The following is a 26,671-nucleotide window of genomic DNA, read 5'->3' as shown; positions in this document are numbered from 1 at the left end:
GATTACTTCTTTTTTATATTTTCCATTCCTCATGAAATCTGATATTTGGTAACTTTTGTACAGACTCACCATAAAATAAACACTTAATTGCATGTTTAAAAATAAATAGTCGTAGTAAATAGTTATTGATCACAACCATGCAATGATTATGGCTATGGTTTTTGCAAATTTGGCTAAAATATTTGTCATAACAAAAATATTTACTATGACTCATAGCCATGACAAAAATAGTTTTCATGATGGATAATCTAAATTTTTGCGTCGGTATTTATTTTACACGGTTCATAATAATTATTACCATAATTTAAATCCATAATCAATAAAATTATAGTCAGATGTAATTTTTTTTTCTAATGATTAGTGACAAGAAATTGAATGGCAGTATGAATGTGATTATTAATAATATATATTAAATGACATGGTTATTATTTTACAACAACTGTGAGTCTTGCAAATTTAATAGTAACAACAACTAGTGTTCAAATATATAACACTCAGGTTAGTGACACATAATTTATAGTAATAATGTAATAATAACAACAATTATCAATATGCAGGATCTCTGATAAGACTTTTATTTTTATTATACTTGTGTCACTATCAACCATAATGACAATTTATATATATTTTTTCTAATAATAAACTCGTGAAAATTCATTTATAATAAAACAATTCAATTTACTACTTAATTTATTATAATAATTAACAACAACTTTTACATTATCCACCACATATCAAAAAGTTCATTAATACTTCCTCTATTATAAATGGTTATGACATAAAAATTATATGAATATCAACCACAGTCATGTATACGAAATCAATGCGAAAAAGTCCTAATCACGATTTAATTAATTATGATTTTAACTCATATGGCAATTGTTTTAGTATCAACGACTTATATAATTGTTTCATAGTCGTGGTTAATCAGCACTCGAGTAAATTTTTTACTTTTAACTTTTATATTTAAACATGACAAAAAATCATTGGTGATCGTCTATATATATTATCTTTTTTCTCTTATAATATGTTATCACTAAATAGATTTAATTGGGGGATTGATGATCATAAGCATCCATGATGAATATTAGTCCGGCAAAGATTCGAGTGAAGCAAACATGTTGTCACTTTTCGTACGTACCAAAAATGAATTTTCAGTCCTCCATAAGTATATCCCAGAAAGAAAAAGTGAAACTACTTTAAACTGTTTCTCTTCCCCCTTTTTTGCAGTCTCCATCACTCCGAGAAGACGCCTCTACAGTACCTCAATCAACCCTACAATCTAAATTATTTTACAGATAATCACAATCTATCAACTAATCCATTTCGCCACCATCCAAGTGAACTAACTTGTATTATATCTTCTAATAGAAATACTTATACGATCCAATTAATTTAACATAGACTCGATTACAATGATAAATTCATAAATTATCGATAGTCCTGATAATAATGTTCGTTCAAAAATTGACACATTGCATTAGCTTTCGTTATGATTTCATCCAAACGTTGTATTAAATTGCGCAAAATGTTATTTTAAATTCGAAATTATAATTTTTATATTTTTTAAAAATTATTTTTCTTTTAACAATAATGTCAACATCTGGTCTTTTACATTCTTTTTTGCAAAAACTTCCATCCAACATTGTATTTTCGATATTAGTTAAATAAAATTGAAATTCTTAAATAACGAGAAAACATTTATAATAGTATCAAACTTTACGAGAATTTGACGTAACTTAGCCTTAAAAATTATTAAATTGATCCTCCTTTCCCCAACTTTAAACTATAAAAACAAGACAACTAAACCATTTTTCTACAAGAAACCTTTCTCTAGGCGTTGAAATTGTACATCTAAAGCAGGAGCAACTTCAATCTGGGCATCCATCTGTTGAGATCTGGATTAATTTCATTAATATAAAGTAAGAATACTTGAGCTTTTTTTTTTAATTTTCGGAACAAATAATCACAAAGGAAAAAACAAAAACAGGTTCAAGTTGCCACGCTAAACAACATTTTGGCATGCTTATTCATGCTGCCCAAAAATAAAAATAAGCATAAAAAGAATATTATTAGTAAAAAGAATTGGAGTGACAAGGGGTTCAGAGATCAGAAATTAAAGTTCTTTGGTACAAATAATTAATGAGAGAATCAGACAGGGGCCTATGATGCTAACTTCATCCTTTTCGTTTCGGACAGATTAGTGGGTCAAACCTATCAGCGCAACAGGACTTAAAAGTATGTAAACCCTGTCTGATCGTAGATTTCGGTGAATATATACTTTTTGTAATTAAAGTATTCATAGGTCCAGGTGAATTTACACACACCCCCACCCTCCACTGTGTGAAAGGAGTTAATACCCGCATATTACTTAATGAAAATAGAATTTCTTGGAGTGATCAAGAAAACAAGCAGATTCCTGTCTTAAATCTTTTGCCCTCTGGGTCTTATATTTACACAACATACATAGTACTTAGCATTAATCACTCTATAAATATATCCCCTCAACTATCATCAGTTCTACCTTATTCTATTACCCTTTCTCACACTTGTTGTAGAGAGAGAGAGAGAGAGAGAGAGAGAAAGAAGACAGAGAGAGAGAGAGATGGAGCTCACTCAACATAGCCTGTTAGAGGAGCTAATTATGGCTCCAAAAACAGAAACCCCTTTTGCTAGTGAATTCTTCCCAAGTACTTGGAACATGAATCCTTTCGAACAAACCCCAGATTTGCATCATTTGCCACTGACAAACACATCGCTTTTGGAACTCATTTCACCGCCAGAGTTCAACTATCCCTGTCCCTTTGGCGAGTTCCAGCCTTTTCTTGATGCTTTAACTTCGCCCGACTACTGTCCGTTATACGAAAAGGATGAATTGCCAGCAATGGCAGTGCAAGAAGATCAGTTCCCGACGAGTGTGGATAGCAGACAAGTTGGGTTTCTTGATAGTGTTATTTCAACAGGGTTTGGAGATGGAATGAGCTGCTTTAAGGTTGAGAGCTCGCAGATTGATGATATCCTGATTGCGGACAGTACAACCAATGTAGGTCTGTGTGGTGAGAAGAAGTGCAAAGTCAAGAAGCCTAATGGGCAGCCTTCCAAGAATTTAATGGCCGAAAGGAGACGAAGGAAGCGACTCAACGATCGCCTTTCAATGCTCCGATCAATTGTCCCTAAGATCAGCAAGGTATTTGCTTCAATGTGTCTGTACTCTCTCTCTCTTTCTCTGTGTGTGTGTTTATTTATTTTTTTATTATTATTTTTTGTTGTTTCCTATGAGAACAAAAAGAATTCTTCAAGTTGAAATATATTTTGTTAAAAATATTAAATATTAAAAAAATTAATAATTTAAATTTATAAATAAAGTGATCATTTCATCTGTATGAATTCGTACTAGGCAGATAAAAGGTCATGAATCCGTCTGTCGTTTTTTTGTTCTTTTTCTTGGTAGTTCATGAATTCGTGTGTCGTTATTACCTATTTATGAAAAGGAATATTTTCTACATAAGAAAGAGAGATATTACATATTAAATGACATCGCTGTCTGATAGTATAAAATTTTACAGACATATATGTTTGGTTACTAATAATGTATGGTACATACGTAATCAGATGGACAGAACATCTATACTGGGAGACACAATTGATTACATGAGGGAGCTTCTTGACAAGATCCATAAGCTGAGGGAAGAGGGCATTGATGAAAACACCAACGGGATCAACCTTATGGGCAAGTATTTGAAGGAGCTCAAGCCAAACGAGACGCTAGTCAGGAACCCTCCTAAGGTATATATACTTCCTACATTTATAAATATCTCGGTCTTACAGTCGAATTTGAACCAATTATATGGCAAGTACAATATACTTGCTTAGTGATTGATTTGATTCAGTCAAACTTAATTTGTATAAGAATTTTCCTTTGCACAGTACCTATTTCCGAAAATTATTCATAAAACTCTCTCGACATTGTACAGTTTGATGTGGAAAGGAGAAGGGAAGACACACGGGTGGAGGTGTGTTGTACAGCAAAACCAGGACTGTTGTTGTCGACTCTCAGCACCCTGGACGCTCTAGGCCTTGACATTCAGCAATGTGTCATCAGCTGTTTCAATGATTTCTCCTTACAAGCTTCTTGTTACGAGGTAAACATTTTAGGAAATTGTCGAACTATTTGATGCAACAACTCGTGATTTTGATGTAATTCTTATTTGGGGTGGTTTCAGGTAGCCGAGCATCGGGAGCTAATAAGTTCTGAAGAGGTAAAACAAGCATTGTTTAGGAATGCAGGTTACGGAGGAAGATGCCTATAGACAATTCACATATGTAGATGCGCGTGGAAAAATAAGACGAGGAGTTATATAATGGAAATATCGAACGAGGATGAGATGTTTATGTTCTATGTTTAGGATTCTTTAAGTGATATAATAATAATTTGCCTTTTTAAAGGAGTTATTTTTATTTGTTTACGATTTATATACATATTAATAATAACAACAGTGAAGACGACGAGGACAACAACAATAATAATATTGATCTATATATGTCTTCATTCTTACAGGTACCAAACATTATTAGTAATACCATGTAGGAATGTCTATATTTCTCTAGGCAGTGTACGTACTTTTTAAAAAAAAAGTGTTATCTGCAGCATAAATTGATTAGCTGGGTAATTAATTTAAAATGGATATTAAAAATGATCGAAGGCGCGTCTGCTCTATTATGTTTGAGGACGAGGATGATGATGATGCAGCGGATGGTTGAAGCAACTCCCAGAACACGCCATTGATTTCCTTAAAATATGCATTGATTCGATCGAAAACATTAGGCAGATTGGTAGTTGGAATGTTAATAGGGTACAAGGTTAAGGTTGGGTTTGGTGTCCCTACTCGACTTTGTCAACAAAATGTAAGCATGAATTATGGGTGTTGCATGTGCTGTATTAATGTAATTAATAGCTTGATCGAAGTTGATGGTGACTTGTTCCACTTTTAACTATGAATTCAAAAAGGTTGGTTCATGAACTAGGCACAAAAGTCGCATTAACGAGAACAGGATTATGATCATCCAACACAGTAACCCAGATTTAGACAAGTAAAATGTTTAGAGAGAATGCAGCAGAAAGTTGTTGTCCGTACATACAAAATGCACTAAAGAACTTAAATTAAGAAAATGGGCCCAAAATTTATCTAAATATCATAGGTATATTTACAAGGTGGTCCGTAACATCACTTTTGTAAGATATCCCCACATGCATTTGATTATTTTCTAATTTAGCAACTTAAAATTAAAATTCATTTCCAATAACTCACATGCATTTGATTTTAATTCTTCATTTACCCAAAATTGACGTTTGAAAAATAGAATATACCATTGACATCCATGACGGTGTAAATTGTACAAAAAAAAGATATTTCAATAATCATTAAATAGAATTTAATTTCTCTTTTTTTTTCAAATAATTCTATTTTCAAGTCCAGATCTTTCCATCCAGACATACCATTGTTTTCACATATGCAAAACTAATAGTGGACAACATGCACAAACAGACACAGCATATCCATAAGAGAAGCCCAAAATCTGAAGCAAGATACAACCATGTCCAATCAAATTCAGTTGTTTCCTCAATATAGTTAATGGGCTCGTTATTGTTGCACTCAAAAAACATTATCATCAGCCCAAAGTTTTGTTAGTTTCAGGCCCATAAACAAACAAAAGGCCCAAATTAGAGGACTATTTACAAATATAGTCCTCAAAATCCAATTCAATGACGTTTTTGCCTCACAATAGTAAGATTAAGGCCCTGTAAACCACACGATGTAGGTGTTGTCTACTTACATAATCATTTATAATTATATTATTTTTATTATTATATAAAAGATATACTTAACGTATTGATATAGAATTTTTTAATATATTGTATAATATAATTGATCTTTTCTATCTAAAAAAATTCCAACATGAGACTACGAATCATGGACAAATTTTCGAGCGGTACAATTAATTCATAATCGTAAAAAAGAAAATTACAAAAAGAAAATGATGTTTGTACTTTATAGTTAACCTAAAAATATGTTGTCCTAAAATAGTGAAATGTTTGTGATGTGTGAACAGAAATAGGAACAGGAGCAGGTGGCACATTGGCCACAAACAAAAAGTAAATAATTTCTAAGTTAACAATAACAATGTTTTAGGTAAAGGTAAGGAGGGAGGGTATGTAATAATTAAGGAATCCCACTCACCCACTTGTTTCTTGATTCCTATATGATTTTCATCTGACCTAATCCCACTGCTGCCCCTTTTTTTAATCAACCATTTTATTACTACCATTCTTTAATTTAATTATATTATCTTATTAATCATTCCCAATAAATATTCTAATTGAGAAGGTCCCCTCGTCTCCATTTTTAAATCACAAAATATTACATACTAGAAAAAAGAACACTTTTCCGCATTTTTACCTAAAAGTAAAAACATGAATGCTCAATGAATTTCAATTTTGTCACCTATTTCTTTTACTTGGAACTATAAAAAAAACATTTTAGGTATAGGTAGCCTAAGAATAAAAATTAATACGTGCGTGCCAATTTTATAATTACTAATAATTTGTAGGACCGAATCCCAAATAAAGTATAGATATGGGTTTCTGCTGCGTGCCTAACTTCCTACAAGGATTTCCACTGGGGACGGAAACTAAATGTTATACCATGTGACAGCCCACATTATCCAAACGCGGTCTTATCTTTTCTGGGCAGAAACCTAATTTTTCTTAAATATACCCATTCTATTCGTTAATTTTTCATTAATTTGGCACTCTCATCCTCAACTTATGTTCAAAAGAACCACTATATGATTTCTAGGATTGGTCACAACTTGCTTTTCTCCTGGCCAACTTCTTTCTCAAAACACACACTCACTTGCCATCTTAATAACGAAAATGATCGACTACCAAATATTTTTTACTAATTTTACATAATAATAATAATAATAATATATCTTGCACGGACGAATTATCATAAATAGAGAGAGAGAGGGAGAGATGGAATGTTTGAGAGGAAAGCATAACAATAACACGCAATGCAACCAATAAGTCCCAAAGTTGCGTCATCATATATAGTTGATTAGATAAGGGCCTAATAACGCACTACAATCTGTCCCCCTCCCATTTTGTGATTATATAATCCTCGTGGGGTCCTTGTCAATATTTCTAAGAATACAGGCCCCAATTTGAAAACTTTTTAATTTGGAGGGGCCTGCATTGGCTGCTTATCATCCGTACGTTTGCACTTGAAACCCACTGCTTGTCTTGCCTTTTCCTCAAAATATATATTTATTATTTAATATTTCTACATATTTTTTAATTAAAAATAGTTGGATTATATTAAAGTTTCTGTATGGCTTTTCCATAGGAGTAATATTTTATTTATTGTTGTTATATATACCCAACTTGATTAGTGATGTAATTGGAATCAACCCCCAACTCTGGTTTCAATGATATATTATGATCATCTACCTCATTCTACATTTTAAGTCAAATTTGAACTCCCAATATTTTAAATACAAAGGAAGTAACCTAAACAATTTTATGTAATTGGGTATCAAGAACAACAACTTTATATAATTGGGTAGATTTGATATGACGTAAAAATCTGTGTTTCTAGCCTTGTCCAATCACAAATTGATGTATATCCTGTACCCAAAGCAGTAGATTTAAGGAGCATTGGCTAGCCTCTAACAATACTTAATTTAGTTAGATTTGTTTAAAGATAGTTAAGATCAAAGTGCATATACACCCAACAAATGTTAATCAAAATAATGATGTGAAATATTTTATGATTTATAATCCAAATGAGCAGCCTTGTTATGATTTAATTTTTACAGACAAATTGATATATGTGGAAGGAGGAAACGGAAAATGAAATCCCAGATATTGACAAGTGAAAGCAGTTGGCAGTACAATGATGGTACTCAGACTCAGTAGTGCAACAAAACCACTACAGTGAAATTAGGTCAGGAGGGGCTCCAAAGTGGAGCCATCAAAGCAAAGTCGTCATGCATCATTATTTCATTTTTTTGCTACCACTATCCTCACCATTACTTATAATCATTATTCTCTGAATTTTCTGTTTACAAACCAAAATAATATCTATATATTCTGTGATATTTTATATTTTAAATGTTTTTAATAGAAAATTAGGAGTATTCTTTTCTTTTCTTTTTTTTTTTTGAAATATAAGTTGCATTCATCCAAGAAAAAAATATTGGGGGACAATTTAGATCTTGTGATAATACTAACTTTGGTGAGGCAAAAACCTTCAGAAATGGAGTTATTTCTTATAATATTATAAAAAATAATAATAATTTGCAACTATACTCCAAAATGGGTAAAGTTGCAAAAATAAGGGGAGTCGTCAGTGCTACTAACGACATCAACTAAAATTAAATAAAAAATCGAGTCGTTAGTGCTACTAACAACTCACCTTAATTTTACAATTTTCTCAAATTTACGGTATTCATGCAATTTTTCTTTTTTTATAATATTTAAATAAATAAGTCCTTGAGAATGCCCCATATAGAGCAGCTTCGGCGTCGATTGTCTACAATATCTGGCGAGAGAGTAGTCAAAGGAGGTAACCAAAAGGAGCTTCACAAGTGCAAACACCGTCCGCAGCCAAAAGAATTCTTTGTGAAGAGCTTAAAGGTCTCACTTCAGTCCTCAGTTTCGTATAGATTATTAAAAATAGCATGGACTTGATGCAACCTTCATTATTAATTATTTGAAACTTAACTTCAACCCCCCCCCCCCAACCAAAAAAAAAATCAATTTTGCCAATTTTTCATGTAACTAAAAATATGTTGACAATTTTGTCGAAAATTTCTAAATTAGCATGTTACGTACATAGCACATGTGGATGTTTCATTAGAATTATTTTTAATGGGATCAATATTATCACCTTTATTTTTATAGGACTAAAACTATATATATATTATTTGCACCAAATCTGATGATATTATGGAATCTCTAACCAGTAACGGCAACATGGGAAACTGTATTATTAGAAATACATATACATATTGATTGATGAGAAAGTGTACTCACGTTCGCATATTCCTCCACACCACAACCACTCCACCACTCGAATCATTATCTTGTCTCCTTCCAAATGGTTAGACTCTACGCCCATCTATTTGCTTCAAAATATCGAAAGGTAAATGGATAATTGGAATCTTAATCACGATTAAGGCGCTCACATTTTAATTTTATATGAATTTTATTTTTGTCATTTTATCCCATTTTTATTTTATAAATTTAAAAAATTTTACATATTAAAATAAAAATAATCGAAAAAGTGAACTTGACATGACCAAAAGATCAGATTAATTGGGTTTTTTTTTGTCCCAACATGAAATTTTTAGACCTATAAGACAAATGTCAAAATGGTTTGGTACCCGACTAAAATTGTCACCTCATACTTATAGGACTAAAAATGTAATTTTTTTAAAAGTATATTTACATATTAATATAAGTATATACAAACTTCCAATTTAATTTTATCAAATTTAATTATCTTAACCACATCATGATTAGATCGCATTTATTATGTAATCTTTCAAATAATGATCACATACGGGACAAGTTGGATTGATAATTGAAAGTATCATCAAGTAATTTTTATATTAATTTGTCCGGATTAGAATTTTTGTTGTACGATCATTCTTTCTAGTACCCATAGATAAGTTAAATTTCAATATTTTGGATGGACCCCTCCACGTTGTATTTTGTATCTAAAATTTATTTATTTTTTTCTTTACGTGGGGACCTTTCATTTGTTTACAATTTCTGACGATTGATTTTTCCTTTAGTCATGGGAAAAAATTAGATGATGGAATTCGCACTCTATCAAATATGGCCATTCTTATATGCATTAATTGGCAATAGAGGAAATGTGAAGGTTTTAAGAACAAATTTGAATATTTATTTCATTTTATATAATTTATTTTTAATTAAATTAATGTATTGATAGAATTAATTTCAATTACACCAACAAATTTCAACCAAAAAAATATTGATGTATAACTTAAATAGAAATTTCTTTAGCTTAATTATATATTTATTACACGCCGTCAATTTACTGTAATAAATGTAAATATTCATTTTTTTTCTTCTCTCCAGATAAAAGAAAAAACTGTAAATCAATTGTATACATATTTCTAAGTTTGAAGATTTTGCAATAATTAAGATTGAATTTTGATTGAAATCTAATCAGAAATTTATATACATGGATGAAATGGCTTGAATTTGATCATCTCAAACGAGCAAAGACTTTAATACAACGGCACAGCGATTCTCGGCGGCTTCGGCGGCGGCATCTCCACCTCTACGGTGATATTCCCCCGCGGCGGCTCACACGGACACGGCAATGCTATGAACCTGGGAACATTATCCCCTGGCATTATAACCGGCAAGCTCTGGTTCTCCTTCCGCTTCAAATCCTAAATAATAATTCATACGCGCACCAAAATTTAATTTACAGTATTATTAGAAATCAATGTCAAAAGAATGAATTTTTACAAGGAATTAAATTAAAATACCATGTGAGCGGCGTTAGGCTTGGCGGGGCCAAGATCACCGTCGGCCTCGAGATCCGCCGCATGGAGGGAGAGGGAACGGCGGAGCTTGTCCCAGTGGTAGCAGCAAGAGAAAATCCCACTGAGGCTGAAGATGACCACAAGAAGAAGGGCAGTTCCCAGGGGAAACCCGAGGGAAGGGCGAGAGCCGCCGGCGTGGGCAACCGGAGCGTGATAAGGACTCTCCATGAGTGAATTCAGTTGTAGGAATAACAGGCGGCGATGTTCCCCTCATCCGGGGGTGCAAGAACAGCATAAACAAACAACGGTAATGGAAAAAACAGTGGGATGGTTTGGTTAAAGCGTGGGGGAAGTGAAGTGGGAATTTATAAAGAAGAGAGGGGGAGAGGAGGGGTACGTGTAAAGGTACATATGGTGTCCGGGTCATGGTACGGAAACAAATGGGTCGGTCTGCCCCACTTTACTTTCTTGCTGTTCGCCATCTAAATTTTCTTTCTGTTGATTTTTGCTAATTTGTTAGTGTGATGGGCCATTTAGTTGCAGTCTTGGTGGGCACGAAAGCTCCTTTTCATTTGCTTGATTTATGGGGAAGACAGCCAGCCAGCCTGGGTTTGAGATTTTTGGGATTTTTCAACAATATTCTTGCACTCTGTAGTTGATTTAAGATGATCGAAACTACGGTTGATTTGTCCAGTCGGTGTTTTGGATTTAGTTCGATCTCGCACATTCTTGTTCAAGAATACATCGTACAAACATCACCCAACAATATTATTCAACAACTCCGTTAATAATCCCCTACTGATAATGGGCTCGTTTCAAAGTAACAAATTAGTTGGACTCAAAATGGATTTTGTTGGTGGAACGCGAAAGCAAATGTGAAAATGTGGAAAGTTGCTGTATATGAGCTGTTCCTGTGGTTGGTATGTTGTAGGTTGCTGCTTTTCCTTGGCCCGGTTCTGATACGAGTCTCCATCATTACAATAAGGATAAAAATGCAGCTTCTGCAGTTTTTCCGTCCTATCCCTTTTTGTAATTTTGTACTGTGTGTGTGTGTGTAATAATCTCAGATTACAATTAATAGATTCTTTGTTAAAGGCGTGTGCTAATTATGAAATTAGTGATGAGTGAATGAGGAAATTAACACACATGATTATCGTGTCTTTACCAACAAACGTATGTCTTTTGTACTATAATTTCTTTACTTGAGACAATTAATCTCAGGAACAGTGATTGAGATTTGAAGCAGACACGATAACTAGTTTAAATTTCTCGTAAGTGCTCGGGAATTTCTCAAAATGTATGTGTACATGAAGAAAAGGGCATGAAACGAGATTCTTGTCACGACTCTTCAAGTTCCAAAAGGGCAGAAATGAAATATCTATCTGTATGAGGAGACTAAACAGTAGACAAGACAAACCACAATTAGAACTGCATTCACTTCACTACTATTTTAGTTTTTCTTTTTCTTTTTTTTTTGAGGTGGAGAAGGGGGGGGGGGGTTTTGAGGTGGAGAAGGGGGGGGGGGTTGTTGAGTAGGGACGGACAGTACTTTGATGTGGAAAATTTTGCAGTAAAGAAATCCAACTTTGAAACGTCTACAGAAAAAGTGACCATATAAGTTATATGATACAGTTTGTGACTCGATTTATGTCTAAAAGAATTATTTGTTCCGATTTTATCACTCACGTTTTATTCTAAAAAAAGTAAAATTATTTTTTAGAAAAATGAAAATTTGAGACTTAATAAAAGCTAATTAAACTTTTGATCGGCAATCACTGCGAAATTGCCGCTTATTAACGACATGTTGTAATAAGGTTTTCAACATTGGTACATGGACGTGCATTTTCCAAGTCCAACAGAATAAGACTGTTTCAGATTTTGAAGGAGAAGAAAGGGTAGGCGACCAAGTTTTCTTGTTTCCATCTCTCTTACGTAAGCCAAAACAAACTGATGATAACGTCAGTTGTATGATAACCATTTCCCACTTCCTTCCTCGCACTGCAATTTGCAATTTGCAGTGTTTGAGCTGCTGAAATTGGTCCACCACCAACCATGCACCCCGGCTACCCACTTGGTTACTACCCTCATCTTCTGATGTTTGGTTCATTTAATGACGTCAATTTTTAGGTTATATTATTCGACTCCAGAAATAAAAGTTTTTATCTTAATCAATTTCATCATATTTATTCAGTAAACAACACATACAAATAATAGTTACAACCACTCTTTCAATTGAACAGTAACTATAAATTACTCATCACATGATTAATCAAAATTCTACGAATTTTTCCAAGAACAACTTAATAAATCTTGTCGAACACTACTGAAATGAGCATTAGTAAAATCTTACTTACAGGCCGTTCTAAGTGATGCACCGACAACAATCTTGGAGTGGTTCATGCATTATATATACCCCACACACGACACTTGAGTTGGTTCATTTTCTATTTCAGTATCGGGAAAATCTTAAATTACGTAGTAAGTGGATTTGCTAGTTTTCGTAAGCCTTAATGGAAAGATGTAGGAGTCTGGACAAGTATAGTCTTGGTAACGCTTTATCCAGCTAGAGACCATCAAATGTAGTAATGGGTATATGGCTTCCTAGTTGCCAAGAATGGGATTGGGAGGTGAAGATGGTGGTTGCTTAGCTGCCTTCACTTTGAATGAATGCTTCGCATGCATTACTTGTGCAATAGTGCATACACCACTCCCATTTAATCTTTTGTATTTTGGGTAAAGTTTTATCCTCTTACATCGTTGCCCCTACCAAAACAGTATTCCCAAATTCGGACCACCTTTTTTTTTTTTTCAGCACAACAGATGCTACACATACTGATAAACACCAAAGTAGTTCATTATGCATAACATGAGGGGTTCCACCACAAAAGGACTTACGACCAAATAAGAAACCTAAACTAGAATTAGCTTAACAATATATCCATAGCATAGAACACAAATTACCCAAAATCCTACAGTTATAACACTGCCAAGGCATTAATATGAAGTAACCTGTCTACAGCTTCAGTGACCCCCGGACTTCACAGCATCCAGAGCAAGCTTTGCCCGTGCAGTCTTCACCTCCAACTGCCTCAGGTAGACCTCAATCTCCTCGACTCTCAGCTTCTTCCATTCTTTTTCCCCCTCGAGCCCTTTTCCGCTTTCAAAATACTCTGCCCCAATCCTCAAAATCCTCTCCTCCACAGTCACACCACCAGAATTCACACGCTTGGCTGGCAACAGACTCTCCGGATCACTATTCACAACCTTAGCTTCCTCATTTTCAACCCCATTTTCTTTCCCACTCTCATTCCCCCAAATTTTCTTGGACAACTCGTAAGCTTGCTGCTCATGTGGCTTCGAGAAGGTCCTATCCTTACCCTCCTTCTCTTTGCTCTTATTGTTCTCATACTTCCTCCTCAGGCTCCTAATCTTATCCTGCAATTGAGTCCTAGTCGCGTCCACATGCAAATTCTTCTTAATAAAATCATGAAAAGCATTCAAGTCAGCAGCCGGATCGGACTTCTTCTTGGTCACATAATCTATCATCCCTTGCAAAATCACAATCTCATCATCCTCACTCCAAAGCCTCTGGAAAAGCAATTTCTTCGAATCATCAGTAGACTTTTTCGCGTAAGTGTCGGGCTCGGCCTTTTTCTTCGACTTCTTAGCATCCTTAGTCTCCGGTTCTTTCTCTTCGGCAGGGCGTTTTGCGGCGGTGGATTTAGCAGGAGTTACGAGATCCGAAGCAATGGGCTTGGATCTGAGCTTCCTAGCGCCGTCACTGGATTTCTGTTCATTTTCCATGGGCTTGGATGCTATGGGCTTGACGTTCGGGTCTGGTTCGTCGGAGTCTGACTCCGATTCAGATCCAGATTCCTCCTCATCAGAGGATGAAGGCGGCTGCGGTTGGGGTTTAGAGGAGGACTGAGGTTGGGCTTTCTTGGGAGTTGCCTGTGTTGAGGATGAGGGCTTTTTGCTAACTTGCGCCAGATCGGGTTCGGAGTCGGAATCCTGCGAGCCAACGTCTTCAGAAGTAGCTACTTCATCTTCTTCCTCCCCTGATTCCGTTTCGGATTCGACGGGCTTCTCGGGTTCCCGATTCTTAGCCATCTTTCGAGACAGAGAGAGAGAGAGAGAAATCGGAGAGTGGTGAATTAAAATCTAGGGTTTCTCCAGAGAATATTCAGATACATACGATTTTTTGTTGACTTCGCCTCTCTCAATTATTATATAGAAAACTGAAACAGTTTCTGCAGGCGTTCCCAATTCCCATCCATCAGAACCGGTGATCCAGCGTCGTTTCACGCGCCTCCTCGTTTTTCACAGTCCTAGCGAATGCTTATAAATTCGAATCACCTTATTTCTGGGAGTTTGCAAGAGCAAAAGTGGAATCCAGAAAGATTATCAAAGTTAGAAGACAAAAACATCCCTAGAAACCCAAGAAAATTCCAGGACAATCCAAACATCTGGGTACTTTTTTTTTTAATTCATCATAAATAATTTGAATAGTACAATCGACCAAGTACTGCACCAGTAGAAGTCATGTTGATGTGGTGGATCCAAGTTTTACAGATTGTTAATATTGGTATCATATATAGTTAAAGTGATGAAATGGACATTAGTTTGATTTAGTTTGGAATTTGGAGGGGAAAGGGTAAGTTGATAGTTGATGGCTTAGTGATTTCTCTACACTTTCTCATCACCTATTACGGTTTATTTGATGAAAATTTCTTAAAAATGCACTTATAGTTAGAAGTAACGGCGTATTCAACAAGCGTTGAGCTATCTAGAAGACTCCCTCAAATTATTTAGAATATTTACAAAAAAACACAATAACTTCAATACAAATACTCTAGAACAACCACATGAACCTAAGAGAAACTAGTTTTTGGTACTTAATCTAATATTCCAATTTTACATCTCAAAAAAGACATCTATTTCAAGAATGATGAAAACCCACAAGTAAAATCATACAAGTCATTTCCAAAAATTGTGTTTCAATATCTTAAATTCATTATTTGTCAGAATTAAACAGCTGGGCCCTTTTTCTTTTTCCTTTTTCCTCGAAAGGGAAAAGGTTAAAAGTTACCAAAATGTTATCATATCTTGTGGATTAGCACTTGGTGTCTGTCAGGCAACTTTTGGGGCACAAGTTTTGTTCTATATCCTCTGGTTTTCAAAATCTGAATCATCATTAGCTTTGGGTGGCCCCCCACAACTTCACTCCTATAACCAATAATCTCATGTCTTTTTCCACCCTATAAATGGAACAACTCTAAAAAAAAGTAATTTACTTTAATTAAATTTAAATCAAGTTGGGACAAAGTTAGAAATGGGCCTTTGGGGGAAAAGGCAGTGGTCCGGTCCGTTTCTGTTAACAAACTGGCCCGGCACATTCAATTAGCGGATGGGACACACTCGTTGTGAATCAAAGTAAGGACGACAACTTATATAATTATGTGAGGAAGATAATGGAGAGATACAATAAAAAGCTGGATTTCTTAGAAATTTGTCCAATTAAAATGATTTATAAGTGATACTTTTTTTTTTAAGTTTTTACAAAATAGTGAATGAAATAGATGTAATGGATCCCTTTTTTAAAATTATAATCATCAGGGTTTTTTTTTTTTCAGATTATAATAATTGAAAAAAACTTATAACGAAACCTAGGACATGGTATCTATCTCATCCCATGGGCCATGGTCCTAATGAAGCCCATAGGACGAAGCTGAATCCACCCTCAAGTGCGCCTCCTAACCCAGTGGGCTTCCTACCATTCTTTCTAAGTTGTAGTATTTTGAAATTAACTAATTATTTTTCTCATACACAGACCCTCTGAATTTATTTATATATATATATATATGTTATAAAATAACAGAGAATTAAATTGAAACAACTGCTCATCCAAATTAAAGAAAAATAAATAAATAGAAGCTAAGGTATGAATATGACCTTACCCCAAACCAAAAGTTTCAGACAATAATAAATTTGCCATGTCTGAGTGTCAGTGCGGCCACGGCTATTTAAGCCTGGGTGTGGGCGGGTGGAGTAGGGCTACATAACGTGTCAGCTAATTATTGGGTGAGGAGATGAATGGGAAAGTGTGCAAGTCTAGAGAAGTAGAACCCATTTCATTGGGCATATGTAACTATGGTTAGTTAATGAGTTAGAGTTGGGATTAGGAAGGGTGAGAGTGAGCCGGGCGAGGGCGAGCGGCAAACGCGGAGGTCCACCGCCACCGGCACTGGGTCCCTATGTCCTCCCACAACCCCACATCATCTTCCTCCATCCCACTTATTTCATTCTTATTCAAACTTTCCATTATTTCCTCCCCCACCTCATTTTTATTCTTTCAACTTTTTATTTTTATTTTTTAAAGTTATATCATACAAATTAAGAAGTCTTACTTGCACTATCTCATTTTTGGTTTATTTTTAAAACCATCTAAAATTTTTTTTTGTAAATTTGATTTAATGGGACTGCGGTTTCATATTTTACGCATACGATTTATGTTTATTGTATAGTAATTTATTATTTTCTTTGAATATATTATTTGGTTTTAAAATTATTTATGTATTTGTTTAGTTTTTAATATTTAATGTATATATTATATTTGATATAAAATATGTGAGGCTTAATGTTAAAAAAGATCAAAATACTTTTCTATAAAGCAAAATTTTTACTCGAGATCAAGATTCATGTGTTACACTCAAGTTGGGTCACGTTTAGTTCACCCCGATCCAATGACTCGGAATTTAGCATTCAATATTATATTTGGGGGTTCAAATCACGCCACATGGATGCGTATATACCCCCACAATAATTTCAAGTAACATATATTATTTATTGCACTAAAATCGACCTCTTATATTTTCTTTTGATTTCAGTTTACTAACTTAAATATTGAATAATTATAATTAGAATATATTCATTATCAAGAGATTAGTGTTTGGATTAAGTATGGAATTTGAAGTGTAAATATAGTAGTTATATGGGAAGAAATTAGGTGGGAGTGACGTAGGTGGACTTAAATGGGGAAGAATTGAGGAATGGGGTAAGAAGAAATTTGCAGACATTAATGGTACGAGTTGAATAAAGAGGAAGCGTGCAAAGGGTAAGTGGCAGCTAATCATTCTTGTTCCACTTCCACCATTACCAATTACCAATTACCAATCACCAATCATCTCTATTTCTTTAATTATCCCCTTCAATACTTTATTTAACATCTCATTTTTTTAACAGATGGGATGCGGTTCTTATATTATTAGATACATTCAGATTTTAAAATTGATTCAATAATATATGGATAAATTTCAAATCAATAAATATATTTAAGTCGAATGAAAAATTATATATTGTTATAAAGTACCTACATTTATAAACTCGAATTTATAATTTTGTAATTATAATATCTCAATTTTATCATTGTGCAATACCCCGTTGACCCTCATTTAAATTGATTTTAACAAAAAATAATATGAAAAACGATTTTATTAAGTTATGGAGGGAGGCATCAAGATAAGGATGAAAATAATTGAAGTTCAATTTAGGGGCATGTAAGAAGACAAAAGATTTTTTTAAAGAAAAGGGAAATATTAATAATTAGAAGAGAAAAACTAGGTAATATACATACAAGTACCAAAGGTGTAATTTATGAATTAATTTAAAAATAATATATAATAAATAGGTGGGGTGGGGTGGGGGGGAGGGGGGTCAGCAGGCGACAAATCAAGTTCAATTGCCGCTTTCTTGTCCCCCCAAAAAGAATCACAAAATTCTCACCCCCTGTTTTCCTCTGTCCCCTCCTTTCCCTTCCTCTTCCCAATCAATACTCTTTGCGTGACTCCACCCTTTTCCATTTCCCTTTTTGCCCTTCCCCTTTCTCTCTTTTTTTTTTTTTATATTATATTTCTAATTAGATTTAGTCACATGAAAATTACATTCATGATGCGACTAATATAAAAAAAATAATCAATCACATAAAAAGTATATTATATTTATTATATAATCGATTTGATTCGATGAAATTTAATTTGTGAAAAAAAAATCCTACACTTTATACTTCAGTAATTCACAATAAAAAAAGAAAATAAATCTCTAATTTCTATTTTTCCCAATATAATCCATTGGAGGTGTAAAAAGAAGAATATAATCAATTGAAAAGAATATTTTCTAATAAATTATTTTTATTGAAAAAAATATATAATGATAGGAGGGTAGCATTTTAATTGAGGAGTGGAGGGTAAATGGGGGAGCGACGACAAAGGCTTATCATGGAGTTGGTTTGAGCAGCAGGATTCTCTGAGGAGGATAAGCAACATTCCATGTGAAGAGAATACCACGTGGGGCCGGTGCCTGGGGCACTTTCGTCAATTCCCAATCATCATTTCCACTAATTTGACGGTCATTTGGGCCAAACATACACCTCTACACCTTCACTTCTCTTGCGCCAAAAATTGTCACATTTAGTAATCTAATTCCAATGCCTGTTGTTATCCCTCAATTACCGTAATGCCCATGTCCATAATAATATTCCAAACATATAGTTAAAATTATGACGTCAATTAAAAATAACTAAAGATATGGTTTTTACTATTATGTAAAATAAAATAACGTTACATAAAATTAATCTTTTTGGTTGAACATCTTTTTTGATAATCTTTTGGACAATTTATTTCTAAGAAACAATATACAATATTTAGTCATGAGTTTTTGTCACATCTTTATTATTGATCTTTTATTATTTTTTGAGTCATCGTATGCGTGTTCATAGCGTATCTGAAAAATATCGTACCATGTTCGAGTACTCAACATTAGTACGACTCCTTCCAATAGTATCATCAATACATTGTAGTAAATTTTGAAATGGATATGTAATTTTGAAAAATTGAGTCTTTCTAAAGTTTAGAAAAATTGGAATCTTTCACAATTCGGACAAAATTTGAGGAAAAAACTCGCCGCACATGAATTATTCTCGCAACGTAAGAAAAATTGTACGACAACATAAATGTAATAAGTAGAGAACATTGAGGTGGTTTTTGTAATATGCCAAAAAAACAAGGGAATCCCTCCGAATCTCAGCAAAGGCACGACTGCCTTGTTTTTTACCAAAAAATCCAAAAAAGAAAAATCTGCCCCCTTTTCTTTTAATAAAATTTTTTACTGAGCTTTCATTTCATCAGGTAAAATGCCTTTTTCCTTGAAACAAAAAAGAGAAAGTACCCAAGTCAAAAGGGGCCAAGAGGAGGGGCACATTTGCCATTACAAACTTATACAAGGGCGATTACGTAATTCAACAGACAATGCCAGAAATTTCTAGGCAAGAAGCAGAACACTGTCCTCAAGAAACTGTAAAAAGGCATAATAGGCTGTCACCATTTACCAACCTGCAAGAACGACAGGTAATTATATTTCTATGCACGACCTCAACGGCCAGGATTTGAGTTCCTCAATCAATCCCAGCCGTTGATGGAATCCTCGTAAAAGCTAAAACTTTACGTGATGTAATTCCGATTTTGCCCCTGATTTGGCGTTTTTTAATTTTACACTCGTGCTGAGCTTCGAGTTTCTCGGCCAAAGAAAAACAAAGACAGCTCTTTCTCTCTCTCGCGCTTGCTTTTGTTTTTAGCTTTCTGCTTGAATGGAGGGGCCTTAAAAATATTCTCTCTGCGTTGCGTCGTCCCCTGCTTTTCCTACAGTTTGTTAACGCAAAGCTCTGAATCTTCATCTTCTTTTAAGCTATCTTTTCTTGTTGCTGCTCTTGATAAACTGATCTTCAGGTATGTTCTTGTGCACATGCAATTTTTGTCAGCTAACAAATCACTTTTTCTTTTTCTTTTTCCTTGTGTTATGGGACTTGTTTTTCTAGTTTGAGCTTTGTAAAATAGAGCTTAGATCTTGCAAAATTTTGGCATTCTTGTTTTGTTTTTTTTTTATGTTTTTCGAAGTATGAAAATGGTTTTGCAGCTATGCGTCTGTTTTTTTCTTCTCCTTCTTTTGTGGAGTATGGTTAACATTTTTATTCTTTAATGGGTTGTTTCTCCGTGTTTAACGATCTTCTAAGAGGTACTAATCTGGGCTCTGTGTATTTTCTCATATTTTTCATTTTTTCCCATGCAAAAGTTGAAAACTACCTAGTTATGAAAAAAATTGTCAAGAATGTATTCTTTTTCCTGCTTTTCCTTTCTCATCTTCTTGTATGACGATATGCATCCCCCACTTGTTGTAAAGAAAGGAGCTTTGTATATGGTTTTGGTGGGGGTGGGATTATGAAAAGATCGAAGTATTTGTTTGTGTTTACAACCCTTTTGTTTTGTGGTGACTGATACAGAATGGTTTCTGTTTTTCCTTTTCACTGTGCTCTGTTGATTCAACTGTTTGTTTGCTCAAAACCCTCAACGATTTTAGTATTTGTTTCGTTAGGAGTTTTCCCCTTGTTTCAATTTTTGTCCCTGGTAACTGAGACGGTTCTTTTCAAGAATTATTCTATGTCTAAAGGTTTAAAGAAGTGAGCGTTTTATAGGGTGTCTTTCAATAGTTCTGCCAAAATCTAGCAATCAGCTTGTTTATTAGACCGATCTTTACCCTTTATTGAACTTGTGATACTCTGCTAATCAGTAACTATTATTTCAAAACCAGCACGATTCTGGGAGTTTCATTCTTATGGTGTGGAACCTACTTCTAATAGTGATATGGTAGAACCATATCCTCTTTCTGACTTGTTCCGGGACTGTTGATCATTAGTGGTTGTTAGGATGGAATGAATAATTTTCTTTTGTTATTTGTTTAAGAATTGACTTCCTGCCGTGATACTCTTATTAAGTTGACAAAATTGGAATAAGAGCACAGGATCAGGATCTTCTAGTATAATGTGTGTCCTGTTTCTGGGTTTTGAGCTGATCTTGGGTAATGAATTTTCTGATTTGCAGATTTTAGCGGCATTGTACAAAAAATTTAACTTGATGTCTCCACCACTGTTGGGGGTTGAGGGGCAAGATCAGTGTAATGTCTCTTTGATGGCTTCTTCCGCATCCGTAGACACTGTTTCTCAGAATGGCTTGGGTTTGAAAGAACGCAACTATCTCGGATTGTCTGATTGTTCTTCGGTGGACAGCTCTGGAGTCTCAAGTGTGCCTGAGGAAAACAAGAACAATTTAAATCTTAAGGCCACAGAACTGAGGCTTGGTCTTCCTGGATCTCAATCCCCTGAACGTGATCCAGACTTCTCCCCACTTAGCTCAGTGAAGCTTGATGAGAAGCAGTTGTTTCCATTGGTTCCTTCTAAGGATGGAATCTGTTTACTATCACCAAAGACCGTTGTTTCTGGAAACAAAAGAGGCTTTGCAGACACTGTGGATGGATTTTTGGAATCCAAAAGCACCATCTTTACTGAAGGAAATTGGATTTTTAATGCTGCAGGTTCTGATACGGGATCAAAATTAGCTGGTAATATGCTTTCCCACAGGTCATCTGGGACTCAGTCGACCATTAAAACAGATGTGCCAGCAAAAGCATCACAAGAATGTGACAACAAGATAAATGGTTCTAACACCAATAGTGCACCTGCTGCCAAGTGAGTGTGAAAGCCCTTAAAGATAACAGAGAAAATATTCAGATAGTATTGTGGATTGTAGTTGTTCTGCTACTAAGATTGAAATTTGTTATATTGTCTGCTTTGAGTTGCAGAGCACAGGTTGTTGGTTGGCCTCCCATCAGATCTTTTAGGAAAAATACCTTGGCGTCGACCTCAAAGAACAATGATGAAGTTGATGGTAAACCAGGTCCAGGCACCCTTTTTGTCAAGGTCAGCATGGATGGTGCTCCTTATCTGAGGAAGGTGGATTTAAAAACGTACTCCACATATCAAGAACTTTCTTCTGCCCTTGAGAAAATGTTCAGCTGTTTCATCATAGGTATGCTGTTTCTTATAATCTAGTTTCCAGATTTAGAACTTACAACACGATATGACAGTCTTCTGGGTTCAGGTCAATGTGGATCCGAGGGAGCTCCGAGCAGGGAAACGCTGAGTGAGAGTAAGTTGAAGGATCTTATTCATGGATCAGAATATGTGCTGACGTATGAGGATAAGGATGGGGACTGGATGCTTGTTGGAGATGTCCCATGGGAGTAAGTTTTTTACTGTCCCTGCTCTGCAGTAATGGCTAATATCAATCAGTCCGCTGAAGGAGAGGCATTAGCAATTGCTGCTTCCTGCATATTAGTTCTAGTGTGAAACAAGTATGATAAAAGGGAAGCTGCCCTATTTAGAGAAGTATAATTTGCTAGAGGGAAACCAATAACTAGTTATTTAGTATTTGAAGTAGTCTATTGCATGCTTTACCAAGGGCTCTTTGCTATTAGCAGTGCTATCTGTTATCTAAAGTAACATTTCCTAGTACTTATCAATTAAAAGTGGAATTTTACCCATTAGTATGAATAGGACAGATGACGCCATCTTCCATAGACACACTCAACATATGTAATCTTTTTCCCTGTCTTTATGTTAATTGTTTGATCCCTCTTTATATATTTTTCTGAAATTATAGACCGCAATGTTATAAGAATCATGTATTTTCCTACTGATCACCCCACCAGCTTCACAACAGTCTTAAAAGTCCTTTGATCTTTCTGAAATACCCACAAGAATTACCATCAAAGTTACCGGAGGCAATTAATAGGTCTATTTTGGGCCTTTCATCAGTTTGACAGACATATAAGTTTCAACACCTCAGTTGAGTTAGACGGCACATGTTAAATTTTATTTTTATTGATTGTTTCTCACCATCACACTGTTACTGATAGATGTTGCTGTTTCAGGATGTTCATTGCCTCGTGCAAGAGGCTCAAAATTATGAAAGGTTCTGATGCTATTGGATTAGGTAAGCATTTTGTCTGATGCTGTCTGTGCCTTTGTAATCTTTTAGCCTTGTTCAAGCATGCTGGCTCCTCAAGTTTTCAATAATGTCCAAGAAGCACATATGTAGACAATTTGATTGGTTAAAGCATTATATTCATATTTCTCTATCTTGTTTGCATGCTTCCCGGTTCCTGGTGATTAGTTGTATGAGGGAAGTCTCATTGTATTCCTTTCGATTTACAGCTCCGAGGGCTGTTGAGAAATCAAAGGTCCGGAACTAGCTCTAAATGAGAACCGTCTCTTTCATATGACGATGGACAGAAAAGCAGATGAATATATAGCGCTTGACTCATCAGAGTGGCTTGTTGTCAAAGATCACGTTTTCGGTGTTATCTCACTGTTCTTTGCGTGAAATCTGTGTCTACATCTTTACTTTATCCGAATCTCCCCTATTTTTAGTTGGCACAATAGTTATACTAAATATTTGCCAAGTTCTTCATACTTCTCTATTGGGATGAAACTTAAAAACTTTGTATTGATGAATGTGTGTGATCTAATACTTGTTAGATATGTTTCCAACTACTGTTTGGATCGGCTGCACTGTGATTGTGTATTGCTTTTGTTATAGAAAGTTAATATTTCCAGTTGAAGCTGGATCTATCTGACACTGATTCAACAAGATATTTGGCAGGCTACTAATGTAAACTGGTTGTTTCTGCTGTTAGGCTGCTCACGGCTCTCCTAAGAACACAAGCTTCTCTGTATCGTGTGCCTAAATTAATAATCTTGGATTGTAATTTAATCGCCAATCATCTGTGTACTTCTATTAGCAGAATGATTGTTTAAAAAAATGCAAGAATGTGTCGTGCAAATTCTTGACCCGAAATTTGGTCTGATTTGATTTGACCCTGGAATACATAAAATTTGCAAAATAGCACAGTTTGGTGTTCCATGTTTCTGTCCTGTAACGATTAAATTATGGTAAAGACGTGCTTAAGGTTCTAATTTATGATGTTAAAGTTAAGGGTTTTTAGCTTTGTTAATTGGGAGTGTTAGCTTCTGCTACATCTCATACGCCAATCCCTTCATCAATACTCACTTCCCAACTTTCCCATTGTAAACTTGTCTTTCTGAGTGCTTTTCATTGTTAGGATTAGAATTATTGTTAGGATAATTACACTTTCCTTCCTTTTCTTAAGGTTTGGTGTAATTATATATGGATTTCTTATAATTTGAGAAATTATATTTAGCACTTTTGAGGTTTACTTTCGTCTAACAAATAAGTCATTTTGTTAGTCAAAATTTATTGAGTTTTGTCGATATTAACAGAAAAAAAAAAATTGAATGAAAATTAATATTTCGATTGATTAATTGTACATTAAACAATCTTTTTAGGACTAAATTACTAATATAACGATGAAGATATACCTTCTCATATGCATTAACACGTGAAAATAAATGAGGGTAATTTGGTCATAAAAATATCTATTTGACTTGCAATAAGTTAGTAATAAGTCAATCAGGAATTAATATAATTAAATTTTTTTGATTTTTTTTTATAAATATAAGCAAATTTAGTAAATTTTGATTAATAGATGAACTTATTTATTAAGATGAAAATTTGTTTCAGGGTACTAGATATAATTTTTTAAATTACAAAATCTTTATATATAATTACAATAAATTTTAGAAAAGTAAACTGTAATTATTCCTTCTTGTAAATAAGCAGTGCGGTTCCCCTTTTTGCCCCGTCGCCCGCCGGGTCCGTGTCACTGATCAGGCAGATATCTGGTTGGGTCGGATAGACATCTTGATGAGTTGTAGCCTGATATTTTTGACTTATGAAATTAGAGGGAAAAATGTTCTCTTTGATTCGCCATTTTCTTGATAAATTAAAAATGAGGGCTGCCCACCAATCATTTCCTCATCAGTGCAATGCTTAATCATCAAACTCACCACATTTAACAACTAAGACAGTGCATATTTTTGCATTGTTTGCTTGGATTCAATGATATATGTAAACTCTTCAGTGGGATTACAGTGTTGTCTCTGTTAAATGGTTTGTAATTCACCTGACCTGCGACTAAGTTATTATCCTGTTTTATAATATATTTGTTTTACGATTTTGTTATGAAAAAACATATTGTTCAAACCTATTTTTTGCAACTAGCGGCCCACATCTATAAGTTTGACAAATCTATTTCGAGCCTGGCTAAGGTCAAAGATGATGCGAGGTCTACAAGGTGTTGGCGGATCATTAAGTCGGTAAAGTTGTATTCGAGACAATCTACAATGCAAATATTTTGTGCCCACAATACACAATCATGACTTGATGGGCTTCATCCCAGTAAGAATCCTTTGATATGTTAACTAAAAAATAATTATTTTTTAAAAAAACAATGGTATTCTACTCTTCCACTAAAACAAAATATTGTCAAATTGATGTTGCATAACAAGAAGTTCCATTAATCTGTATTAAAGCCAACTATAACAAAGTTGGACATGAAATCAACCTGACCCACATAAAAATACGTGGATTCTGATCCTGATCCTTATATGCATTTCCCATACTCACAAGAACCAAGAGATAACTACAAAAGTGCAAGTGCAGATACTGAACCTCAGGTCATAAGACATAATCATGTGCATAATCTTAACTAGGCTATTTCAGGGTGCCTGCCATATCTTCTTACCACCTTTTACCACACAACTGATTATGTGGGCTCAACCCTAATGATCCCAACAAAGAACTGTAATTTTCCTCCGTGGTGGAGATTAACTTTAAGTAGATGACAAAGGTGTAAGGATTGATTGATTGATTGATTAGTATTGATATATCAAGCTGGAATACTGCTTCATGTGTTTCTGATTGTTTCAACTTTTTGCTCCAGACTACTAACAAGAACTACCTTCCAAGATTTTGCTGATCACATGTACATGTTCCCACCTATTTTACTGAACAACCTGCACTAAGACTAAGATGGCAACTTTTTTAGATTACAAGTGAAAGTAATAATACTGAAAATTTCCCTTTTTCCCCCACTTGCAAATTTAAGTTTTAACCGCAGCCGAAAAATGATAATTATTTATATTTAATAAAGTACGTTAGCAACCGCGCAGGCATTATTTTCTACGAATATACAAGCAAGATAAGGGCATGTACAAATTAAATAAACAGTTGTTGTAAAATTACTAATTCATGAGGAACATGGATATAGGAGTGATGGA

General features: G+C 34.6%; 4 protein-coding genes across 4 annotated transcripts; 2 read left to right on the top strand and 2 right to left on the bottom strand.

Moving 5' to 3' along the window:
• On the top strand, positions 2,392-4,442 carry LOC105177871 (transcription factor bHLH93). Its single transcript, XM_011101153.2, has 4 exons — positions 2,392-3,187; positions 3,613-3,786; positions 3,975-4,142; positions 4,224-4,442. Exons 1-4 carry the CDS (start codon positions 2,606-2,608, stop codon positions 4,308-4,310), a joined length of 1,011 nt encoding a protein of 336 aa, XP_011099455.1. The 5' UTR covers positions 2,392-2,605; the 3' UTR covers positions 4,311-4,442.
• LOC105177870 (uncharacterized protein At5g65660) lies at positions 10,173-10,935 on the bottom strand. The gene is made up of 2 exons (XM_011101152.2): positions 10,591-10,935; positions 10,173-10,491 (listed from the first exon to the last, which is right to left on the bottom strand). The coding sequence occupies exons 1-2, from the start codon at positions 10,813-10,815 to the stop codon at positions 10,324-10,326; spliced, it is 393 nt and encodes a 130-aa protein (XP_011099454.1). The 5' UTR covers positions 10,816-10,935; the 3' UTR covers positions 10,173-10,323.
• LOC105177869 (probable transcription factor At4g00390) lies at positions 13,418-15,119 on the bottom strand. Its single transcript, XM_011101151.2, has one exon. The coding sequence runs from the start codon at positions 14,695-14,697 to the stop codon at positions 13,609-13,611; it is 1,089 nt and encodes a 362-aa protein (XP_011099453.1). The 5' UTR covers positions 14,698-15,119; the 3' UTR covers positions 13,418-13,608.
• Positions 20,148-24,122, top strand: LOC105177868 (auxin-responsive protein IAA9-like). The gene is made up of 6 exons (XM_011101150.2): positions 20,148-20,366; positions 21,516-22,159; positions 22,273-22,499; positions 22,572-22,713; positions 23,404-23,465; positions 23,687-24,122. Exons 2-6 carry the CDS (start codon positions 21,549-21,551, stop codon positions 23,722-23,724), a joined length of 1,080 nt encoding a protein of 359 aa, XP_011099452.1. The 5' UTR covers positions 20,148-20,366; positions 21,516-21,548; the 3' UTR covers positions 23,725-24,122.

The sequence above is a fragment of the Sesamum indicum genome, linkage group LG15, assembly GCF_000512975.1.
Source record: "Sesamum indicum cultivar Zhongzhi No. 13 linkage group LG15, S_indicum_v1.0, whole genome shotgun sequence".
NCBI classification, from domain to species: domain Eukaryota; kingdom Viridiplantae; phylum Streptophyta; class Magnoliopsida; order Lamiales; family Pedaliaceae; genus Sesamum; species Sesamum indicum.
This window is presented reverse-complemented; position numbering and strand designations above follow the sequence as displayed.